At 36.9% G+C, this 22,899-nt stretch overlaps 2 protein-coding genes across 3 annotated transcripts; both read right to left on the bottom strand.

Annotated features, from left to right (window-relative positions):
- Positions 1 to 365: 365 nt before the first annotated feature.
- On the bottom strand, positions 366 to 9,110 carry LOC113078059 (transmembrane 9 superfamily member 4-like). 2 transcript variants are annotated; one of them, XM_026250339.1, is made up of 18 exons: positions 9,013 to 9,110; positions 7,433 to 7,540; positions 7,041 to 7,140; positions 6,411 to 6,579; positions 5,853 to 5,997; positions 5,623 to 5,746; positions 5,263 to 5,381; positions 5,059 to 5,170; positions 4,886 to 4,956; positions 4,656 to 4,788; positions 4,411 to 4,492; positions 4,242 to 4,317; positions 4,052 to 4,135; positions 3,103 to 3,278; positions 2,946 to 3,009; positions 2,727 to 2,846; positions 2,187 to 2,276; positions 366 to 1,830 (listed from the first exon to the last, which is right to left on the bottom strand). In XM_026250339.1, the coding sequence occupies exons 1-18, from the start codon at positions 9,043 to 9,045 to the stop codon at positions 1,681 to 1,683; spliced, it is 1,956 nt and encodes a 651-aa protein (XP_026106124.1). In that variant the 5' UTR covers positions 9,046 to 9,110; the 3' UTR covers positions 366 to 1,680. The 2 variants fall into 2 exon arrangements, with proteins under 2 accessions (XP_026106124.1, XP_026106123.1); XM_026250338.1 differs by having other exon boundaries at positions 8,926 to 9,042.
- A 1,895-nt stretch (positions 9,111 to 11,005) lies between these two features.
- On the bottom strand, positions 11,006 to 22,636 carry LOC113078068 (tyrosine-protein kinase HCK-like). The gene is made up of 13 exons (XM_026250359.1): positions 22,338 to 22,636; positions 18,202 to 18,326; positions 17,626 to 17,662; positions 17,061 to 17,157; positions 16,879 to 16,974; positions 16,391 to 16,494; positions 15,417 to 15,563; positions 15,104 to 15,256; positions 14,600 to 14,782; positions 14,438 to 14,514; positions 13,283 to 13,436; positions 13,018 to 13,149; positions 11,006 to 11,993 (listed from the first exon to the last, which is right to left on the bottom strand). The coding sequence occupies exons 2-13, from the start codon at positions 18,316 to 18,318 to the stop codon at positions 11,791 to 11,793; spliced, it is 1,500 nt and encodes a 499-aa protein (XP_026106144.1). The 5' UTR covers positions 18,319 to 18,326; positions 22,338 to 22,636; the 3' UTR covers positions 11,006 to 11,790.
- Positions 22,637 to 22,899: the final 263 nt, after the last annotated feature.

The following is a 22,899-nucleotide window of genomic DNA, read 5'->3' as shown; positions in this document are numbered from 1 at the left end:
ATTCGCATACCATACAGCCAGAACAGGAAACCACACCACAGCGCACAAATGAAAAGACAAGAACGGCACAATTCCAAGTAATAAAAAAAACTGAGCTATAGCCAGGCTTAGTTATAAAGTCTATCTCAAACCTATACTTTCACATCTCAGTTGTGTTAGGCCCAAAATGCCCACCAACAATACATAACGCACCATCATTTCTCATGTGAAAATGACTTAAATCTGGAGGAATTTGAGGTTTTACAATCTTGTCTTGTATTCCAAGAACAGCCAAGGCTTGGACTTCCTACTCCTCTGAGAAATCGCTCCCAGAACGGCCGAATTGGAGAAAATGTTCATGCAAAAGCTGGACGGTGTTTCAAATGTCAACATATTGGCACCTTTATTGTTTTATACATTATGAATGGACATTCTTGAAAGAGAAAGGGAAAGAAAGATTCATAAAGAAAAGAAAATAACATGCTTTTGCCTAAAACAAAGACATAAAGGGACAAACAGCTCCACAAATAAAACCATAAAATGCAACCATATAAAGCACTGCATTTACACCACAAACATACACAGACCAATTGACCCAACGCAACAGGCAGAATAAAGTACATCTGGAGAAAATATTTTCTGAAGTTCTTGCATTTATTCGTAAAGTCACCTGTGAGGATGACAGATGAAGAATCCAGACCGTTTCAAACGTAGAAGAAGATTTTGCTATAGTGTTTTAAACTACTGAATCCTGCAGCTGCTTCACATTAGTCCAAATTGGGATCCAAATATCGTGTCTTGTGTTTTGAGAGAGCTAAAATAATAACCATGTTAAATTAATATCTTTGAAGTACCATAGATGTAAGCAAATAGATCACTTCCTACTGGGCACTGCACACATTTGGTGTTGAAACCCTTGAATCTTGGGGTAAATCTACCAAAATACATGTTTTTGGCTACAGCAATAGTTCATATATATGATATAACAATGGCTTTTCTAATATGGAATATCAAACGTGTGTTATGTAGAATTTTTTTTTACATAATGGCAAAAACAAACGATCAAAGCAATACTGCATCATGATAAGAGTCTTTTAGGTCCAATGACCAGCAAGCACAAGGAAACAGAAGGAAATCTACTTTTTAATCTTTTTTATAACCTTGCCTTATCCTTGCCCATAATTTCATTCCACGCCAAAATATAATGACCACAGCGTGACCACACATTCACACACACACACACACCCCTCAACAAGACAAGCATTCAAGAACTCGGTTCTGAATCAAAGACAGAAACAAGCTGAAATCAAATGTTATATTAAAAGGACACAAAATGTTAATTTGTAAAATTATATATGCAACTAACCCTCAAAGTCTTCAAAACCATGAGACCCAGCCCAAAAATCCAACATCCCCACCAAAACAAAGAAAAACTGTCAATTGACACACTTTGGCCCATGTTGTGTGTGCAAGAAGATATACAGACATTAAAAATGGAACTGTTCATGTGGTTTCTTTACATCTTTGCTGAGGCAGAGGGAGCAGAAGAGAAAGGTTTTGATAGCGGTATACAAAACACATCTCCATTCATCCTCCAGTCCATGGGGGGCGCTGCTGTGCCTCATGCCAGCAATTCACACACGTCAGTGCTTGCTTCACAAAAACAGAAAAAAAAAGGAAACAAAAACTGAAAGAAATATTTCAGTCGATTTTGACCGCGGCATAAATTTTCCGTATGAACACGTAAGCGGCGTAGAAGCCAATCGTTCCCGTTAGAAGCCAGAAAGACAAAACCATCAGGGTTGTGTAGCCAAAATACAACAGAGAGGGAATGAACTCCACAATGTCCAGCTGAAAAAAAAAAAAAAAAAGAAAGAGTCCATCAAAACAGAGATACATTTTATTGGATAAAAAAATAAGACTAGTCATGTAAATCTGGATCATTTACATCCTAGAAAAATTTCGAACTATTTTAATTGATGCTATATCCATCAGTAGTTTTTTTTTTGCTTTTTTTTTGTTTAGCATCAATGTAGATACTCAAAATTATAAATGTGAAATGTCATTGCTTGTGCAATGCAAAAAGAAAAAAAAAAAGTGACTTATTTTAGTTAATTTAAGCCAAACTTAAATGGCGTACACCCCGCCATTACAAACACAGTACATAAAACAGGTCTATTGTAACAAGCTGAGGTAAAGATAGTTACCTTGTTGACAAAATAGAAAACAGCGTAGACTAGGACATAAAAGGCAGAACCTCCAGACACGAGAAATGTCCTCCACCACCACTGATAGTCCTGTAGGGGGAGGAGCCACAATGATTGACAGATGTTTATTCAGTGTCTACTGACAGCTCTGGTCAAGCTGTACCATACTGAGTGCACATCGCCTCTATTTTAGAGGTGGTTTAGCATGCTCGCTGTTCATTCAAATAAAGTGACCTTTGCTTTTGTTATCATAACTCTTAATATTTGCCTGTTTATCTTCTGCCTGAGTGAGTGTATTTGTGTGGACTTTGTGTCAAAGATTATAGAGGTCAACAGGTAAAACAGGAACCAAATAAATGAAACTGAGCAGCATTTTGGCACACAAAAGGGTCTAAATGTTGTCCGGAGAAGTTTTGAGAGTGGAAGTGTTGTAACTATATTTTAATTGTATTAAACTTGTGGTGTTTAATGTATACCTGTACACGTAACTGCAAATATTTACTGTTGCAATTCCTTAACAACTCATGACAATATACCCACCTCTGCACAAAGCTGGAAGTACACCATCACGATGCTGATTTGAGAGCAGGAAACCACAAGGATGATGAAGACGAGGAAGAGGAAGCCAAACAGGTAATAAAACTGGTTTTCCCAGATAGCCTATATGAAAGTATAACGCACATCAGTGAGCTTACATATTCACAACATCAATATATGACATCTACCAGATCTATGCACTATATAAATTATTCGACTTACACTAAAGATGAAGAAGAGCTCAATAAACATGGCGCCAAATGGCAGGATTCCCGCCATCAGGATACTAAAAGACAGAGATCAATACAATCACATCAAACATGCACCGTTAAAACTGCTGAATCAACTATTCACAGACTACACAAAGAGAACCACATACCCAACAAACTTGTTCATGTACCAGCGCTGCTCAGGGACCTGGCGGGGAATCTGATTGGTACGAACTGGATTATCATACGGCTGTTTCCGGAAACCGAAATAGTAGCCCAGGTACACGAGAGGCATAGAAATGCCAAACCACATACACAACAGAGCCAGCATTGTAGTGAAAGGAACCTGAAATATGCGCAAATGAGAGATGGTCGTCAGCAAGAACATCCAGGCGGAGTAAGAGTTAGTTGATGAAGCAGACAACTTGACTAGTTTCGGTCTGAAACACATGGCTGTTCTTCTAATGGATCACACAGAGTATGAATTGTCCTTTAAAATCTAATCGAAGTCTAATGACTTTTTATGGAGTAAAACAGTGAATCCATCATTGCAAGTGATTTCTGACATACTACTAGAAATTAAAAGTCAGAAAGATTAGTTTTTTGCTTGAAATTAAAATTAAGAAATGAACACTTATTTAGCAAGAATGCATTAAATTGATCAAAAGTGATCAAAAATAAAAACTACATTGTTACAACTTTTTATTCAATTAAATGCTGTTATTTTAACACCTAAAATAGTTTTTTTTAGCATATAGGATCATGCACACTAAAGACTGAAGTAATGGGTGCTAAAAATTCTGCTTTGCAAACACAGGAAAAAATTAATTTTAAAATGTATTCAAGTAGAAAATAGTATTTTAAATTCTAATCACATTTCACAATATTTCTGATTTAACCATATTTTTAGATTTGTTTCCAAAACATAAACAAATTAAAAATTACCGCCCCCAATCTTTTGAACAGTAGCGTATCTCCAAACAGCTGAACTGTTTTAGTTTCCTTAATAATTTTAATTAACTGCACCATTATTATTTAAAAACCAAACAAACACATAAATAGCCTTACATAACATTTCTGGCTAAATTTCTAATTGCATCAGTTTGTCCAGATACCTACAGCTCCAGAAGAGTGTTCTCCCCAGATGAAACAGTTCAAAACAAAACAGATGCTAAAGACGACAGCTGGGTACAGGGTTGCAGTCTAGGAAAAGACACACACACATAAATGTTATTAGATTTCCTTATTCTTTCAGCCAGATAATCTTGTTTATTTTCATGCCACAAATGCAAAATTAGTTTGTACTCACACAGAAAGCACCCTTCTTCCATCTGTGGCCTTTAAGAGTGCGGTAAAGTCTTCCTGCAAAGAATCCTCCGAACAGACTGCAGGACGAGACACATGGACAGAGTTTAAATATGGCCACCTTTGAAAAAGCTAAACCTGGAAGTACATGGTGTTTTTTATTGTGCATTTACCCCATAAACATGAAGAGGAAGCAGGACGTTGTCATCAGAGCTCCTCGACTGGATGGAGACAACATCCCAAGCATCGCCACAACTACAAAACACACAAGCAGAGTTTCATCATATCTATGAGTCATATATTAGAAATGTTTAATGAATGAACACTCGACAAGCAAAAAGAAAATGTTTTCTGCAGTTCCCATACAGGCCTGGCCATGAGCAATAAGCTAAAACAAAAATATTAGCATAACACTCACAGATAACAATAAGAATCATGCAGAAGAGCTGGATGCCAGATCCCAACAGGGAACTAAGAATCAAGGGATACTGAGGAGGGCGGAATACGTCACCATGGACGTTCTTCCAACCAGATTCCTCCATTGTGTCTTCCTATTGGTGACAAACAGAGAGAAAAGGCACTGAGATAACGTGATGTAAGAGATAAGAATCAGAAGGCAAAGTAACCAATCAGAATGCAGCATCTCACGATGTCATCTTCTCTATTGTAGTTGGCGATGTCCTTCCTCAGCGTCCTTATGATGATCATACTCAGGATGCCTGCAGACAAGCATTTTCTTAAATGCCGAAACACCAGTACAAATCGAAAAGTGCTTCGAAGTAAACAGTAAAAACGAGAATGAAGATGAAAATCGGCCTCACCTGACAGAAAGAACACCACGACTACGGAGTTAACGATGGAGAACCAGTGGATCTGCACGTCGCTCATGGTGAGGTACGTGTCCCAGCGAGACGCCCATTTCACCTCGCTCTCCTGCAATGAAGGACAGAGCAGCCCTTTATGAGACGAACAAGAATAAGCGAGGCACAGGCAGTATTCTTGATGGAGGCGGCGACGTGTCTCACCTCCCAGTGCACGGAGTAGGTGAAGAGAATTTTGTTCTCTTTAGTCGGGTCGATCTCCTGAGGGACAGGGGCGACCATTTCAGGTAACGTGCATGTGTTTCGATCGTCTGCTTTGATATCTAGCACACACGAGTGAAGGAAGAACAAACAAAATTGTAGTAAATAAACTGAAAACCAGTGCTAAATATATATGCATATGCACACACACACAACACACACACATAAATAAACATACCATTGTTAAAATATAGTGTCTATATCTATCTACATTTAAAATTGCCATTTTCTGTTGTCACCCCATCTATCAAGACGTTTCGTGCTATTTGAATTTGACATCTCATTGCTTTGCTGGTGACTTACCTTCATATTTTACACTCTTTGGCATCACCTCGAATCGTACAACTCTGTAATTGTGCTCGACATCCTCCTCCAGCTTTTCTTTGTGGTAGTACAGGATGAATGACAGATGGTTGTGCAAGTAGAACTACAAGGGCAGAGCGAGACAGCATGTCAATCAAACATGCAATATTAGAAGTCTACTAGACTGGCATGAAATTCTGCTAATGGAAAAAGATGCTCTTCAGGACTACCTTGTTGTTTTCGGTGAAGCCGAGCCTGTAGCCATGCTCAAACTGGATATCCTTCTGTGTGTCCTTCTTCTGTTCCTCTTCTATTCCTTCCTCTTTGTTTGGGTAAAGCTCCAGCCGTGTGGCCACAGGGAGGTTATCTGCAATACTGTTCATATGCAGAACATATTAATCCAAAACTACTGACAACATTGAATAAAACCAATTTCATTCTGGACATACTTTTGGAACTTAAATGTTTATTTTTTTTTTTTAAATGACAACGTTCATGCAAATCAGTCTGGTCTAAAAGCGTATTTCCATTTTCATTAGAGCTTGTAGAAATGAGTTGTGTTGTGGCGCTTGTGCGTTTGAATTTTAACTTTAGACATGTTTTGATTGATAGAAAAATACTTTTCAGGAAAAGTCAGCAATTCGTATTGGGCTTCGTTCATGAAACACTAGCAGAAGGAACAAGCAAACTGATGCATATCATTGAATGTGTCTCATAATTAAGCACAAAGCTCTGCTCATGTTTCATCATTGAGGCCGGGGAGTGTTGGGAGTAGAGGAGGGACTCACAGGTGGACATAGTACTCTTCTTGGATGCGCTCGGCCAGCAGCTTGCTCTCCTCCACGCTGAGTTTGATGGGATCATCAGGCTTTTTACACAACACCTCACACTTCTTGTCCAGGTTCATGAGAACAGTGTACAGTGTGTTTACGATACGGTCTCCTCGCAACACCTCACCTGATCACATATCATCATTACCAAAATGAGAAGCGCGTCACAGTAATATGTCAACCTTCTCACTGCAAGCAATGTTTTTAAACATATCTATGCTTAAAGGGACAGTTAACCCAAAACTGAAAATTACTCCATGATTTCCTTACCCTCAAGCCAATCCTAGGTGTATATGACTTATGAGTTATATATATACATATATATAAATGTCCTGGCTCTTCCAAGCTTTATAATGGAATTGAATGGGTGTTGAAATTCAATAGTCCAATAAAATGATGCATCCATCATAAAAAGTGTTCCATTCAGAAAATTTGGATATGCATTCCCAAAAAAGTTGTGATCCCCAGCAGATGACGTAGGTAATTATGAAATCATGGGTTAGGGTTATTTTCACTTTTGGATGAACTACACTATCCCTTTAAATGCTTCAGACACGTGACTGCAGTGAAATGACACATGATCCTTACCGAGGTTCTCTGCCTTGTAGAAGATGCTCTCAGGCTTACAGAAGGGAAGTGAATAGTACTCGTAGGGCAACTGTGTTCTAGAGCTGGTCAGTTTTACAGCCTGGTAATTAAAAACAGGTCAATATTAGAAACACCACAATACACAAATCTAGAAACCTGTGGAGAAAGAATCTGTGGGATGAATGATAAAGATGTGTCAAACACTGTGGCCTCTATCCAGATCAATAAAGATTGGAAAGACATGTCTGTGGAAAACAAGTGGTCAATACACAAGCAAATGGCCCTAGGACCTGCCGTGTCGTGTTTTTTTTAGAATTTTTAAAGTTAAAAATAATTAAGCCACAGGCAAATCCCAACTCAAATTCTTAAAAGAAAAAAAAGAGAGGCTTCACCTTTATTTCAACCGGGCTGTTCTGGCGGAAATTCATAGGTGCAACCCCTGGCACATAAAAGGGTGCTACTAAAGGCAGCGTGGACACCAATAACAGTGCCCACATCTCCTACAAAGACAAAAAAAGACACACAAAGACAAATATCTTTACTTACTCATCTGTAATCTTATTGCAGAACCAAAAAGCACATATACAGTTAACACTTCAAATAAACGCATTCATTATTGTTGTTAAACACTGAACAATGGTCAGTTGATGATGGTAATGTTACTTTTAATGATGGTAATACTGAGCTCTGCTGCCGGACTGAATGCCCTCTATAACACAACCAGGTGATAAATGATACATATCCAGGCAAACGATTACAATAATAACACAGCACTGTGATTTTTTCATTGTCTTTATCTCACTCACTTTTCTGTGTTCAGAGTATGAGAGTACTGTGGAGTGGAGTTATAATTGTGTAATAATTAAAGTCGCCATGAAACAGAAGTAGCGACAGATCTTCTCTTCTGTGGCATATGTATGAGTGAAACAGATTACTGAAATAAATATATTTTATGCATGGACTGTTGATTTAAATTATGAGATGTGGGTGTTGCTGTAAGAAAGAGGCGGGACTTAAGCAGACCGAATGATTGAATTCAGCAGATGTCACTAGAGAGAAACATCCTTATTATTGGATTGAGACATTACACAGTTATGACAATTTGATTTAAAGTAACAAAGTCAAAAATTACAGGTAACATAGGTGGATGAATCATGTCATAGTGTGAATTTTCGTTTCCTGCCGACATCACACTTTTCACTCACTTTTCTCCTCACACGATAAAAAACATTTACACTTAAATCAATACAGAATTGGAATTTATTTACTGATAAGTTGTCGTTTAATTATGCTGGAAAATGTGCATTTAGTTTCGTGTCGGCATGCTAATCAACCTGACGGGGTTGTTTTGCAATAACGACACATTATTTTATACAATATGACATAAATGGCATCCAAACTCTTCAGATTAAACCGGAACTTTAATCAACTGTCGACAAGTGTCAGTGAACACAATCAGAACACTGCCAACACTGCCAGCCAGCAGGAGTAACACATATTAATAAACTATGAAGGGAATTCATCCAGCAAGTGTGATTTGTTGACTTTATTTCACCAGCTTCCTTTATTTCGTGAGGCAGTGAATGCTAAAGCAACGCAAACGCATTTCAATGACTGACAGAGCAGATACAGACTCAATCAAGCGATGCCGTTTCCTATCAAACACAGTCGCTTCTGTTAAAATAAGAGAAGTGCCTGCTTCATATGACTAAGGTTTTAGATTAGATCAGGATTTAAACTCGCTCTCACTAGAAGCAAACACTCGATAATTAGCTCCCTGCTAAGTGTTTATGCTAGCCGTCTGTTTTTTTTAATCGGCATCCACTGCGCGGACATAGCCAAACACATCAAATGACACACTTACAATGAGCAGAACAAAACAAACCGGTTTAAATTGGGTCATCTCCGGCAGTGTGAAATTAAACCTTTTGTGAAACAAACAAACAGAAGACACTTTAGCGTCGGTACTCACCAGCGCCGCCGCCATCTTGACTACACGTGTCATCACAGACGTCACAGGAAGGATGTCAGTGAGTCATCTCACAAAACTCACGAGGAAGTCAAGGCAAAAAAGATAGTGACAAAAAAGCAACAGATGCGGATGTTCCAGCGTTTTAAAACGGAATTCCTATTTATCAATATATGTAGTTACCGTATATTATATTGGTTTAATACACTCTGGCCTTTAATTCTTCATTATTAGTAATAGCAACCTTAATAATGAATGGATCACAAACTATTTTTGGCCACATTAATACTTAAATTCTTATTAAAAAATATATAATGTGTCATAGGAAAACACATTACAGCAAGAGGAAAACATTTCTGCATGAATCTATGTCTTTGCGAACATATATCATTACACTGAACTATAAAATATTACTAAATTATATTAAATATATAATCCCTGAGCACAAGGATCACCCATGTGTCAGTATTTTGTTGAACATCTTTGAGCTAGATTATAGCCTTCAGTCTTTTAGGATATGTCTCTGTCTCTACTAACTTTGCAGATCTAGACTCGACAATATTTGCTCACTCTTCTTTGCAGAATTGCTCAAGTTCAGTTCAGTCTGATGGTGAGTGTTTGTGGACTGCAGTCTTTAAGTCATTCCACAGATTTCAGTGGGGTTTAAGTCTAGGCTCTGATGAGACCATGCAAAGACATTTACCTTTTTCTCCTTCAACCCCTGTGAACTCAGTTTTGCTGTGTGCTTTGAGTCATTGTCATGTTGAAAGGGAAACCTTCTTCCCTTTCACAATGTTCTGACAGAGGGCAGCAGATTTTCCTCAATAATTGAACAGGATTTTTCCCCCATCCATTTTTTTCTGCAATCCTGACTATTGCTCCAATCCCTGCTGCAGAGAAACAGCTCATAACAGGATATCACCACCTCCATGCTTCACTGTAGGAATGCTGTCATTTGGATGGTGAGCTGGATTGGATTTCCGTCAGACATGTCATTTGGTGTCGAGGCCAGATAATTCGATTTTAGTATCATCTGCCTCAGAATCTTAAAGGTGTGTTTTGGCAAAACTCACTCATGACTGCATGTGGCCTTTCTTGAGGAGTGGCTTTTTTCTTGCAACTCCCATATAAGCAACATTTCTGGAGAATTTGTGATATTGTTGTTCCTCATCTGGATCACACAGTATACTATATAATACGTTTAGACCTATTTCTAAATCGATTTTTACTTCCAAGATTTTAGAGACAGTGGCTTACTCACAATTGTATTTTATTATATTTGTTTATATTTGAATGATTTTGGTATATTAGATGCATTCCAGTCTGGCTTTAGGAATTTACATAGCACTGAATCTGCTCTACTTAAGGTCCCTGGCTCTTTCATCCAGGTTGGAGCGGCGTCCTGATCCAGGGAGGGTTTTTTTCTGTGTTTTTTTTTCTGACTTTTGACAGTGTCTTGCCTCCCACAGTTGATTGTTTGCTTCAGTTGCAGTTACAAGGACTTAAAAGCTTCAGGAAAGCTATTTTAATGCTGAACTAATCAAAATGACCACAGCTGATCACAAAGCAAAACTGTGTCCTTCTTTTTTTCAGGCTGCAAAGCAAAAAAAAAAAAAAAAAAAAAAGGAAAAAGAAAAAAGGGATGTATACCCATGTATAAATAATAAGATTGCTAACATGAGTGTTAGTTATGTCTTAATAATGTGGTGATTTCCGTGGTTTAATAAATGCTTCAATAAAATAATTGAACTAGTTTGTAGCACTATTATGAGAATGAGTGTGAATGAGATTATTTTCCTTCACACAACTCCAAATTAAAATTAATTTATTTGTTTTATAGAGATTTTAACAACATACATACACACTACATACATTTACAGGCAACTCTTTGGAAAATACTTTACATCATTGAAAAGTGTATTGAAAATCAGCTGCATATAATCAACATCATGTTTCCTGAAGCCACATCTAAAGTTAATAAAGTTTTTTAAGAAAAAAAGAAAAGAATGTCACATAAATCCTTTACTATTATTGCACAAAAATTCATAAAGATACATTCTTATCCAAAGATACATATCCATTGAGCAAAAGCTTCAGGCTTTGAAAAGTACCAAACCCGAAATTCCGAAAAAAGTGATAAAAACCGAATACATTTACAATAGCATAAAAATAACAACCCACAGACTTCAAGAAATATTTATGACTACCTTAGGTACAGATGCTTTTTTTTCTTCTTCTTAAAATGTTAATTTGTTTTCAGATTAAATATACGTTTGATAATAAGATCTTTGAAACCTAATGTAGGCTGAAGTTTTAGAAATAATCCTCTCATAAGCAATCAAAACCACAATTTATTTTAATGCTCCTATGTGCACTCTCAATTACAATTCACATGCACACACGATTAGCTCTAAAACACATCTGTCATCAGGTCTGTACAAATACATCAGAGAAGTTGTCAAATAAAAAAAAGAAATATTGTTTCTAACATTTTAGAATACAATTATATTATGATATAGCTTCTATTGTGCAACACTCAGTGTAAGGCAAAGGGCTCTGCATGATAGGAATAAAACTGCTATTACCGAGATCTTGAAATTGTATTCAGCTACATGTCATTAAATAACACACTATAACTGTTCACACTTGATTTCACTACACACGTATAAAGTCAACAGGTTGGCGGGTTGCATATGTATTGGGGGCATTTCTTTGACAGTTCCTGATAGAAGGGATTTATGCAAAATCAAAGTCATGTCAAAGTGTGTGTGTGTGTGTGTCTCAAGGCTGTTGCTGATACTGGCTCTCTGTGGCAGTGTAAAAGTCCTCCAGTATACTCTGCAGGTACTCAAAGGTGGGCCTGTCCTCTGGCTTGTTCTTCCAGCACTCCAGCATGATGTCATAGAGCTCTTGAGGGCAGGAGTCCAGACGCTGCATACGGTAACCTTTCTCCAGGGCACGGATCACCTCGGGATTTGTCATACCTAAACACACCGTACACAGTTTGAGCATCTGCACTTAGTACAAATGTAGTTTTGTGTCATTCTCTGGGAATTGTGCAATTTCAGCTTAACAATTTAATAGTTTTTTTGTATAAGGTTATTGTTGAAATTTCATATTGAAAAATATATAATATTTTCTCACTCCAGACTCAATATACCGAGAACATAGCTAATATTACTGCATCGGACACGATAAAGACTGAAACTTACGTCTGTTTGTTTTAATTGTATTAGGTCATTCCCTCGAATATATGATGACGGAAATATCTATTATTTTTAAAAGGCAAATGTTACAGTATAACAACAATGCTTTTCTTATTCTGTGAATGTATTGATGATGAATAGACACACGCAGATTAGCTGCTATTCGTATGAAAAGCAAAGATGTAAAAATACACTGTAAAACTAAAAAGAGAAATGTTTTCAATGTAATACCGTTCAAAAGTTTGAGGTTGGTAAGACAATAACAGCTTTATTCAACAAGGATGCATTAAACTGATTTCTATTTCATATTCATTTTCTATTCAGTAGCATAACGTGACTGGGTTTCACTCGATTCTTGCTGAAAGTTCACTGCACTAAGTTATGTGAACTCAACTAAGGAGAACTGAAACTATTTCTTATTGCTAGTAGTTAATTATAAGAAGTGTTTAGGTTTATTTGTTGTGTCTTATAATGAATTTTAGCTGAGCAAAGTTTAAAGTTGAATTCAATGCCAAACAATTTACTTTTTGAAGACTTTTAGTAGAAATTCACATTACTCAGATTTTTTTTTTTTACTTAAATAATTGATAAGGCAGTGATGATAATGATAATGATTTAAATTTTGTCATAATGATTAAAATTTTCAGTTAACTTGTTGAGTTTAGCAGTCTAAAATGCTTGAAGACAAAGTGAAACCAATAAAAATAGCTCAGAATTCATACTAAAAAGTAGGTTCAAGTCCCACAGTTTGCAGAGAATGACCCATTTAACATATTTAAAGTGCACTGTGGTGACAACTAACCTGGATATGGTGTGCGACCATAACTAATGATTTCAGTGCACAGAATGCCAAAAGACCAGACATCTGATTTAATGGTGAAGGAGCCGAAGTTTATGGCCTCTGGAGCGGTCCATTTTATAGGGAACTTTGCACCTGAGGTCACAAAAATATATTAACATGACTTCCACTGATAATGACCTATAAAGAAACATGCATTTATCCACAGCTGACCAACTTCTATTAATTCGGTTTCTCTATATTATTGCTGGCTGTTTCACAGACTAACCTTCTCTGGCAGTGTATTCGTTGTCCTCTATGATACGGGCCAGTCCGAAATCAGCGATCTTACACACTAAACTCTTGTTGACCAGGATGTTGGCAGCACGAAGGTCTCTGTGAATGTAGTTTTTCTGCTCAATGTAAGCCATGCCTTCTGCTATCTGAAGTCAGGAAAAGGAATCATATTTTAGTTACTTTTAATGATGTACTTTACCGGATTTGTGTCACTGACAGTGAGAGGTTAGACAGCCACAGCTAGTGAGCTATAATGGTGTGGTGTGTGTGTGTGTGAATCCTCTTATCAGTCAGGGCACATTCACGTCTGTCTTGTTAAGTGCTTGCAATTCTCTTCCTCTTTCCAACTCAATGTCACACCCTTTTTTTAAAACAGTCACACACTTTCATATTCAAACTCCTCACTTGAATGAAACATCAGTGACAATATGTCCTATTTCCCTTATATTTCTCGTAAATCTTTTTGTATAACTGCCATATTACCTGATTCTGAATGTATACTAGTGGTCAAAACTTTGGAATAAATGTTTTTTTTTTTTTTTAAGGATGTTTCTTATGCTCAGCTGCATTTATTTGATCAAAAATACAGTACAAATGTAATATTATATACAAAATATATATAACAAAATATATGCACTTTGAAATAGCGGTTGTCTGTTTGAATATATTTAGAATGTAATTTACACCAGTGATGCAGAGCTGAATTTTCAGCATCATTACTGAAAACGTTAAAACATATTGAAAACAGTTTCAAAGCTTAATAGTGCAGTCCTGGCGAGCATTAGAGACTTCTTTTAAAACATTTAAAATATAATTATTTCTTACTTTTGACCACTTTTTTAAAGAATCACTTGGACAATAGAGAGAACAAACTGCTGTTATCGTGGATTAACAGTGACAAAAAATAAAAGCATTAGATTTTCATGTTAAAGGTGGACTCCACCCCTTCTCACACTCACCCCACCCCCTCTCTCTCACACACAGACACACACACCTCTGTACACAAATATTACTGTATGTCAGTTATCACATTTGAATATTAAAATCTACAAAGACAAACCTGTCGTCTACATCAAGGGAACGCGTGACTCTATATGTAAGAGGAAAGCACGTGAACTGAACAAATGAGATCTTCAAACCATCTCACCTGTGCTGAGAAGTCGATCAGTTTGGGCAACTGGAGACGATTGCCTTCATCGGTTTTAATGAAGTCCAGTAAACTGCCTGTAAAACACATGCACACAAACAGATTAATACCAAAGATGTATAGAGCCATGTCCTGCACATTGGAGTCTGGAGTCACACACACCTTTCTCCATGAACTCTGTAATGATGTATATGGGCTCCTCTTTGGTGACCACAGCGTTGAGACGGACCAGTTTGTCGTGCTGGAGGGATTTCATTAAGTTGGCCTCCATTAGGAAAGCTTCAACAGACATAGTGCCAGGCTTCATAGTCTTCACTGCCACTTTTGTGTGCTTGTTGTATATTGCTGTGAAGCAAACAGAGATGAGTCAAAAGTGTTCACTATATCATCATTAGTGTCTGCTCCCTGTCCAAACCGTGACAGGAAACGGAAAACCCAAGTTTCAGATCAGGTTCAAGATCAGGTCAGGTTTTCTGGGTACAGCGTTTTCGTTTAGGTTTGTAACAATTAAAGATATATCCCTGTAATAATCATTTGTGTTTGAATAACAGTGTCATTGTGATTTATATATAAATTGCTTACATTTTGTCTCATGCACTTTCATTGTTATTAAAGCAATATAGACACATAAGAAATACATATTAGAGCCAGCAGCATGTTTCTTACCCATCCAGACCTCTCCAAACTGGCCTGCTCCCAGACGTTTGTCCAGTTTGAGGGACTCACGTGGGATCTCCCAGGCATCTTTCTCCCAAGGTTTCTCAGGTTTGGGACTCAGACAGGGAACAGTGAGAGACTGGCACAGCCCATCGCTTTGCTCTGTAGATGTGCATTTTTACATATTGTTAATTCTAAACCAAATTGCGTGGTGAGCAATCCTTCATGAAAAGGCTTTGTAAAATTCTCCTCAAACATTAACGACTAAAAATACATGTATTATTCGATTAAATAAGTCCAGATCTTTTCATTCTGTACTTACTCTTGTAGTGGCTGACCAGATCCTGCAGGGTGTTGAAGGTGATGCGTGGGGAAATATAGAAACCGCCATTATCCAGCGTGCGGATCTTATAATGCTTCACAGTGTCTCCTGTTGGGTCGGAGTCTCTGACAGACAGAGAGTAGCTTCCTGAGGGGGAGACACAGATGTTTTGAAGAGCAGATAAGGATCTGGTAGATGTGCAGTTGAAGTTAAAATGTTTCAGAAGTTAAAAATCAGCACTGCTAATTCTTCAGCATCACGCTCCTTGTCTAAAATATGGAAGCATATGGGTAGCAATATTCAATTTGGGATGTAATATGCAAAATGACTATGCATTATGTAAAATGACATTTTACATTTCTACATTTGCATTTCTGTATTTACATTTACATTTTCCAATACATTTGTGCAACGTTTGGTGCAAAATGAAAATTCCATTACACAATTTTCATTTTCTATTTCATACACCAATTTTAATATGTAAAATGAATACTAATTTTAACGCTTTATAAGTTGCAAAATGAAAATGAAAATGTATTACAGAAATTATTTGATATGTCTAATATGTTCAAGCAAAAACCGTGCTTGAACATTGCGGGACATTGAATGAAAATGCAATTGTAAGTTTCTGTGGGTGTTAATGCATTCAAGAAAAATAGCATTTAAATGATAATTTTGCCACAGTTTTTACTTGAACATGTTATACATATCTAACGATTTCTGTAATACATTTTAATTTTAATTTTGCAACTTATAAAGCGTTAAAAGTAGTATTCATTTTACATATTAAAACTGGTGTATGTTCATTTTCATTTTGCACCAAACGTTGCACAAATGTATTGGAAAATGTAAATGTAAATACAGAAATATATTGTCATTTTACATATTGCATTGTTATTTTGCATATTACATCCCAAATTGAATATTGCTACCCTTATGCTTCCATACTAAAACCCACTCTGTGCTGAACGTACCCTGGGTGGTCTCACTGTCTCTGATCATAAAAGATCCTGTTTTGTTTCCAGATGCCAGTAGCTGTCTCTCTGCATCCTTTCTGCTGACACCTTTAAAAAACCAACTGTAAACACATACATAAATAGATTAAAAATGACATTTAAAACTCAGAACCGTTTAAAAGTCACTTACGCTCACTGAGTCCATGTATATTTGAACAGAAATACAGTAAAAACATTTTAAAATATTATTTATTTCTGCAATGCAAGGCTGAATTTTCAGCATCATTACTCCAGTCTTCAGTGTCACACGATCCTTCAGAAATCATTCAGATATGCTGATTGGTTGCTAAAATGACATTCTTATTATTATCAATGTAAAACAGCTGAGCTGCTTAATATTATTTATTATATTATATTATATACACAATATTATTGCATATAAATATGAGCAATATTATTATATTATATTATATCACTACAAATGTGCACAAACTATATGTACTCACTCTTCAGTTTCCAGAGTATCCTTGGCCACATAGTTACTGGGGATGAAGCCCTCCTCCCCAGTGCTGATAGATGCTGCTTTCCACCATTCCCCTGACCTAAACACATCGATTAGTCAATCAATCAATTAAAGAAGCGATATACTGCGTGTTATATCCTCATATAGAATGACAGATCTGCTTACTCCTGAAGGATTCTGAGTCTTTCTCCTTTCCTGAAGCCCAGGTCACCTTCATGCATAGCTTCATAGTCATACAGAGCTATGGCAATGTTGTCTGAAGCTAAAGGCAAATGAAATCTTTAGTTTACAAGAGCTGTGATCACACATTCACTATGTTTCTGTGTAAGAAACAGACTGGTGTCACACCATAGAGTTCATATCAATACTTGCTTTTTAAATATAGCAAGCAGTGGCCTTATCACAATTCCAAAGAGTTTAAAGTGAGCATATACTTTTTATACAGTCATTTAAAAGGTTGAGACTAATAGCTGGCGTATACGCTGCCTGTGCTGCAGAACACACTGAGGTCGCCACTAAACCTCAAAACAAGCGACTTTTTTATGTTTCCGACACATTTAAATCCACATCGCTGTAAAGATTTTACTCTTGCTCACAAGGTCAACCGTATGAGTTGTAGAGAATGTATATTTTTAAAAGTATTTAAAGATTTTACAACACCTCCTTCTGAACGAGACATCCTATTTATTAGAAATCCTATTTACTAGACATCAAAGATAATTTCACTTACTCTCTGGACCGGAAGTAGGGTTGGAGAGGCTTTTGTTCTGTAGATGAAAAAATAGGCGCAGTATATTTAAAACACCAAACTAGACATTTCAGTTCACTTTTCTGTGCATGAAAACCGACCCGTCTGAGGCTTTCAAATAAAGGACATCGGTTTAAACAAATAAACATTTCAATAATGCTGAAATGAAATACAGTATGCATATTGCATGAAAACTTAAATGAAAATGAGAAATGTTGCTAATATTCCTAAAACTGAAATATAGATTAAGTAAATCTAAACAGGAATGTATGTGTGTGTGTATAATTTAAAATAATATATATATATAATATTTGATTATATATACAATTATATTTATGTGTATGCAAAGTCAAGATGATCGTACTGTACTTTAGAAACTACTCCGTCTCTCAGTTTATAAGAAAGTGGAAGCACAGTATTTGTCACAATATATGCTGAAACCACCAATACTGATGGTTTAGATCAACTCAGCACTTTCCACTAGAAATCATACTCAAGAATAACCCTCAAAAGCTGTCTTTTCAATTGAATCGTAAACTCCTAAATTCTTCTACTTACAGCTTTGGACCCTGCCGTGGGGTCTTTGGTGTAATGTGCTGTCTGGTTGGAGCTGTCATTATTGCCCATCGATTTCCCGATAGGATCCTGCTCCGGTTTGGTCCCCACACAGCCCATGTTGAGGCCTGAAGAGTTCACAACACAAGACACTAATGCAGGCTGGCCTTGTCGGTTTAAAAACAGGACAACATTTCCAGAAATAGAAAATATGCAAACCATGGATCTGTTCTGAGTTCCCACTAAACAACGGTTGATGCTTGAAAAGCATTTATTGTACAGACTATGATGGAAAAATTACTGTAATGTGCTATACATGACAAAAAAATGTATTCCATGTCATGTTAAATGCCACGTGTTTTGGCCTACTGTACAACACGATTGAGTGGTGATTTAAGTGGTGGGCTGAAGAGGATACTTCAGATTAGTATTTGCAATAATATGAGTCATACGTAAATGATTTCCCAAAACCATTGTAAGTCTGTGTAGATCGAAAGAGACCCTTGGTCCCATTGGCAGCTAGAATCTACTTAAGCTTATGACTCTTTTGGGAAATGTAACCTTGAGCGATAAATGTAGTGAAAGTCAAAATAACCGGTTTCTCGTACTGACTTCCATGTTGTAGGCTGCAGTTCTCTTTCGCCTGTGGTTTTGTCATTAACTCGCTCACACATGCACATACGGAAGCTGCGCAGTGGAAACTGTGGTTGGTTAAGGTCTAGTGTTCAAAGTTGATTCAAATCAGCTAGCCTTAACACCCTAACACATTTCTGAGAGCATAGCAGAAATTAATCAACCGAAACGTGCAAAACGGCCTCCCATCATGAATAGGTTCCAACTTGGTTGACTGTTGAAAGAAAAAAAAAGCAACGTTTCCCCCACTTTTGAATGAGAGCTGAGAGGAAACAGCGTGTTTCTGGGCTCTTCGGCCGCTCTGTGGCTATCGCTAAAGAACAAAGGACCTTCAGCTTGCATCTCTTGTCATGCGAGTGCAATGTGCTCTTATGGTGCAGGGTTATGTTTCATTTCATGCTTGATAATTAACTTATCCTCTGTTGACCTGGCCATGCATGACCCTACAAAAAAAAAGAAAAAAAGAAACACCCTACCAAAACACCATATATCATATCAATGACCAGTCTGTTTGTCCTGAAGATAACTAGGATAAAGAAGGAAATTGTGGAAATGTCACTGGAGGGTCTATACACGAAAGCTGAGTTCAGCTGAACACTGAATTATAATTTAAGAACTGCTAAAGTTGCAGCCTAGAGTAGACACAATTATTCTGAGAAATATGTGGCACATTAAAAATGTGTTTCCCGTTGCTCGTTCACCCATGTTCTGCTTTCTCTTTCTGTGTTCTTGTTATTGCTTTGGGTTGCTTATGATTCCCAATCCTTTTTGAAAAGTTTTGACACTTTAATCGGACCATGGGTTGTTGTGAAAAAGAAGTGCACTTAAGTTTATGAAATGTTAACTTGTAGACTACTTGAGATTTAGAAGTGTATTTTAAATCAACTGAGCTTGAAAACAACATAATAATACTGAAAAAATGGCACTTACAGAGTACACTTTCATGGCAATGCTTCTTAGATTTTAAACCATGCGCTGTGTAATAATCTTAAATTAAAGGTTTTACTTTAAAAAGTGCAGAGGTACACTTATTCTGATGTGCTGACTATACTAAAGCACTTAATTTTTATTTATCATAAATCGTTGTCATTAGTACTTTAACCATGTTTTAAAGACAAAAGAATAATTAAATAATATATAAAGATTTAAGTTCTTTACTTAAGTGTTTCAAACACACTCTTAAAGGTGTCATATGACATTTCTGAAAAAAGAACATTATTTTGTGTATTTGGTGTAATGCAATGTGTATATGCAGTTTAAAACACATTATTTTCCCGCTGCTGTACATTATTGTTGCTCCTCTATGCCTCATTTTCCTAAAATTCGTAGATTTTTACAAAGCTCATCGTGCTGAGAAGCGAGGTGTGCTCTGATTGGCCAGATATCCCATGCGTTTTGATTGGTGAATACATCAAGCAGGTGATGGAAATGTTACGCCCCTCATTTTATTGTGATGCCGTGTCCCGGTGCAATGAGACAAAAACAATAAAACCCATTACCAACGAGGCATTTCTTGCATACAGTGGGGACACAATTACTGATTATAATAACTTATACTGTTTTTTACGCATCGCGTTGCATGTCACGCCGCGTAAACATAAAACCATGTTTGCTTTTGTGATCGGAGAAATGACAAACAACAAGCACTACTCTACACTGCTTAAAACTCGTGTTGAATAGTCAGTGGCAAATCCTTTAAATATGAAAACATACTTACAGGCTGTGAGTCAGAAGCACCAGACTGTCCTTTGCAGATGGAATTGCCCCACTTTATAGATACAAAATAGCTGGCACTGTAGGCTACTCTACCAGGTTCAGGAAATAGTCCTCTGTAAAAGCTAAACACATCTGAATATTTGTCGAACTGTTTTGGAACAGTGTTGTAAATACATCTTAACCAATGGTTTCTAGTTGTGTCCTCTTTTAGAAGCCCTAAAAAAGTAGTTTCTCTTTCACAACGAAACACACAGCATCTCAACAACATGGCGGAGGCAACAACAATACTACAGTGAGAATAAAATTACACCCTCTTTCTTTGAGTGAACATTTGGGCAGTGTTATGCAAAATGTCCCACACAGCAACATAGACATGTGGGGGCGCGTTTAAACAAGCCGTTTTAGAAGGGTGTGGACGAGTTTTAACTTTTATTAAGAATATCTCTTTAGGTTTGAGACTTTAATCTTTGCAACTTTAGGGACCTCATCTATGCACAAACAGCTTGTAACACTCCAAAGAGAAAGGAAAAATTGAAATTGCATCATATGTCCCCTTTAAGTTCAACTAATAGCACATAAATGTAAACTATAATTCAATTTTCATTCAATTGCAAATAAGTGTCTGAACACAATTTTAAATTATATTATTTCTGTAATAAGTACTTTAATGAAAGGTATACTAAAGTGTAAAGTTCTTTTCACAAGAGAGTGGCTCTTCAAGCTTTCATTCAGTTTGTCTCCTCTCAGCCTGTTTAATTGCTGGCTTAATCACAAGTACATTTCCTTCTTCCGACTCAGAATCCGATAACTGATCGTTCCCGGAGGAAATATTCAGATTTGCCTTTCAACAGTGTTGCCCATCCCGTCAAAAAATTATTTGGTACCTCAAAGCCCAAGAGCCACCTTTCCTGCAGGAGAACAGGGAGACTCAGAACTACAGCTCTTTTCATTTAACCACACATGCAAATTTGGGATGTATCAATTTCTACCTTCCTTGTCAGGACTTTCACATTGTTATTTGTTTTCTTTCCCAGAAACATACTGTATGTGCAAACTGTCAGAAAGCACCACAGCTTGCTGACTTTATCGGGCCAGCAACCAATAGAAAAATGTGAAATATAACCGTTAAGAGTGTTTTTGAATCCACCAAGGAGGAAGAAAAATATTGAAATGTGTACTCTGATATTGTTGTGTGTAAAACTATAGTGAACTATGGAAGTACCAGTGTAACTAAAGTTAAAGCATGAAGTTATTTCAAAGAAACATGCGGGTTCCTCAAACACAGGACTGCGCTTAAATAAATAAAGAAAAAAACATGTAACCTACTGGATTTGACACAGTAACTGTGTCATACTTTAGAAATGAATCCGAGTAAAGAGTTCAGCAAGAGAATAACCAATTAAATAATCTGATTAAACATGAGTCTGAGTGAACAAGATAAATGTATCTCTCTATCTCTTTCTAAAATTAACACAGGAGATAAGAGACTAGTTTACAGATAAACGACAAAAACAGTCACGAAAACCATAAAGAGTATGACAAGCAGCATTAAAGACATACATTGAATTAATTTAAAATATTAATATTAGGGCTACTGTTTAATTTAGATACATATGAAACGTCGTTAAAAAAAACAGCTTTAAAGAACAGGGTCTTAAACTTAATCGTTTAACTACAAAGACAATTACATAAAATATAAATAATGAAGAAGAAAAAATATAATTAAATAAATAACAACTCGAACTATGCAAATGATACTAAAAAAAATTAAATATTTTAAGTGCACTTACCACTTCAGTCGCAATCCACACGAGAAGTATATTTCTTTATTCACAAGATCTCGCTAGCTGACCGAGATGTAGAATTACTGAAGTCGCTTCACACCGGTTTCTCCATCAGTGATGCGCTTCTGTGTCTCAGTCTCAGTAAACTCTCGCGCTGTAGGCTACTGCCCAAGAGGAAGTTAGCGGCTGTTGTCTCAAAAACTTCTGAGACGCCTTCCTAGGCAACAGTGTAGGACACCAGACCCGTTGGAAGTATAGCTCAGCTCATACACACACACTGAGCTCACCCGACTCCCAACAAGGTGATAATAGCCAACAATAAATCGAGCTCTATGACGCAAAAAAATACTTTCTAGGTAGGGAGCTCAGTAAGTATTGAGACACACCCTGTTGTCAGAGGAAATCTGTCATGAATATTCCTCTACAGCATCCGCGTGTCATATTCACGCAATAGTCTTTGTACAACTCTGTGAAACCTTGTGTGAAGGTTGCAAAAACGTTGTTTAAAAACCTTTTGCAATGTCACTTCACTTCTCAGAAATAAAGCCCAGCACTGTTCGTTCAGCCA

The sequence above is a fragment of the Carassius auratus genome, unplaced genomic scaffold (genome assembly GCF_003368295.1).
Source record: "Carassius auratus strain Wakin unplaced genomic scaffold, ASM336829v1 scaf_tig00024134, whole genome shotgun sequence".
Classification (NCBI taxonomy): Eukaryota; Metazoa; Chordata; class Actinopteri; order Cypriniformes; family Cyprinidae; genus Carassius; species Carassius auratus.
This window is presented reverse-complemented; position numbering and strand designations above follow the sequence as displayed.

What these genes read in the sequence shown, in the direction of transcription:
- LOC113078059 (XM_026250338.1), bottom strand. Translation starts at nt 9,027, where the DNA reads ATGGCGGCGGCGCTGGTGAGTACCGACGCTAAAGTGTCTTCTGTTTGT. An exon ending in AGATGACCCAATTTAAACCG is followed by an intron (nt 7,541 to 8,925) that starts GTTTGTTTTGTT and finishes TTGTCTTTGTAG; the next exon opens with GAGATGTGGGCACTGTTATT. An exon ending in ACTTCCAGCTTTGTGCAGAG is followed by an intron (nt 2,277 to 2,726) that starts GTGGGTATATTG and finishes CTCCCCCTACAG; the next exon opens with GACTATCAGTGGTGGTGGAG.
- LOC113078068 (XM_026250359.1), bottom strand. Translation starts at nt 18,318, where the DNA reads ATGGGCTGTGTGGGGACCAAACCGGAGCAGGATCCTATCGGGAAATCG. An exon ending in GATACTCTGGAAACTGAAGA is followed by an intron (nt 16,495 to 16,878) that starts GTGAGTACATAT and finishes ATGTGTTTACAG; the next exon opens with TTGGTTTTTTAAAGGTGTCA. An exon ending in GTTTGGAGAGGTCTGGATGG is followed by an intron (nt 14,783 to 15,103) that starts GTAAGAAACATG and finishes TTTGCTTCACAG; the next exon opens with CAATATACAACAAGCACACA.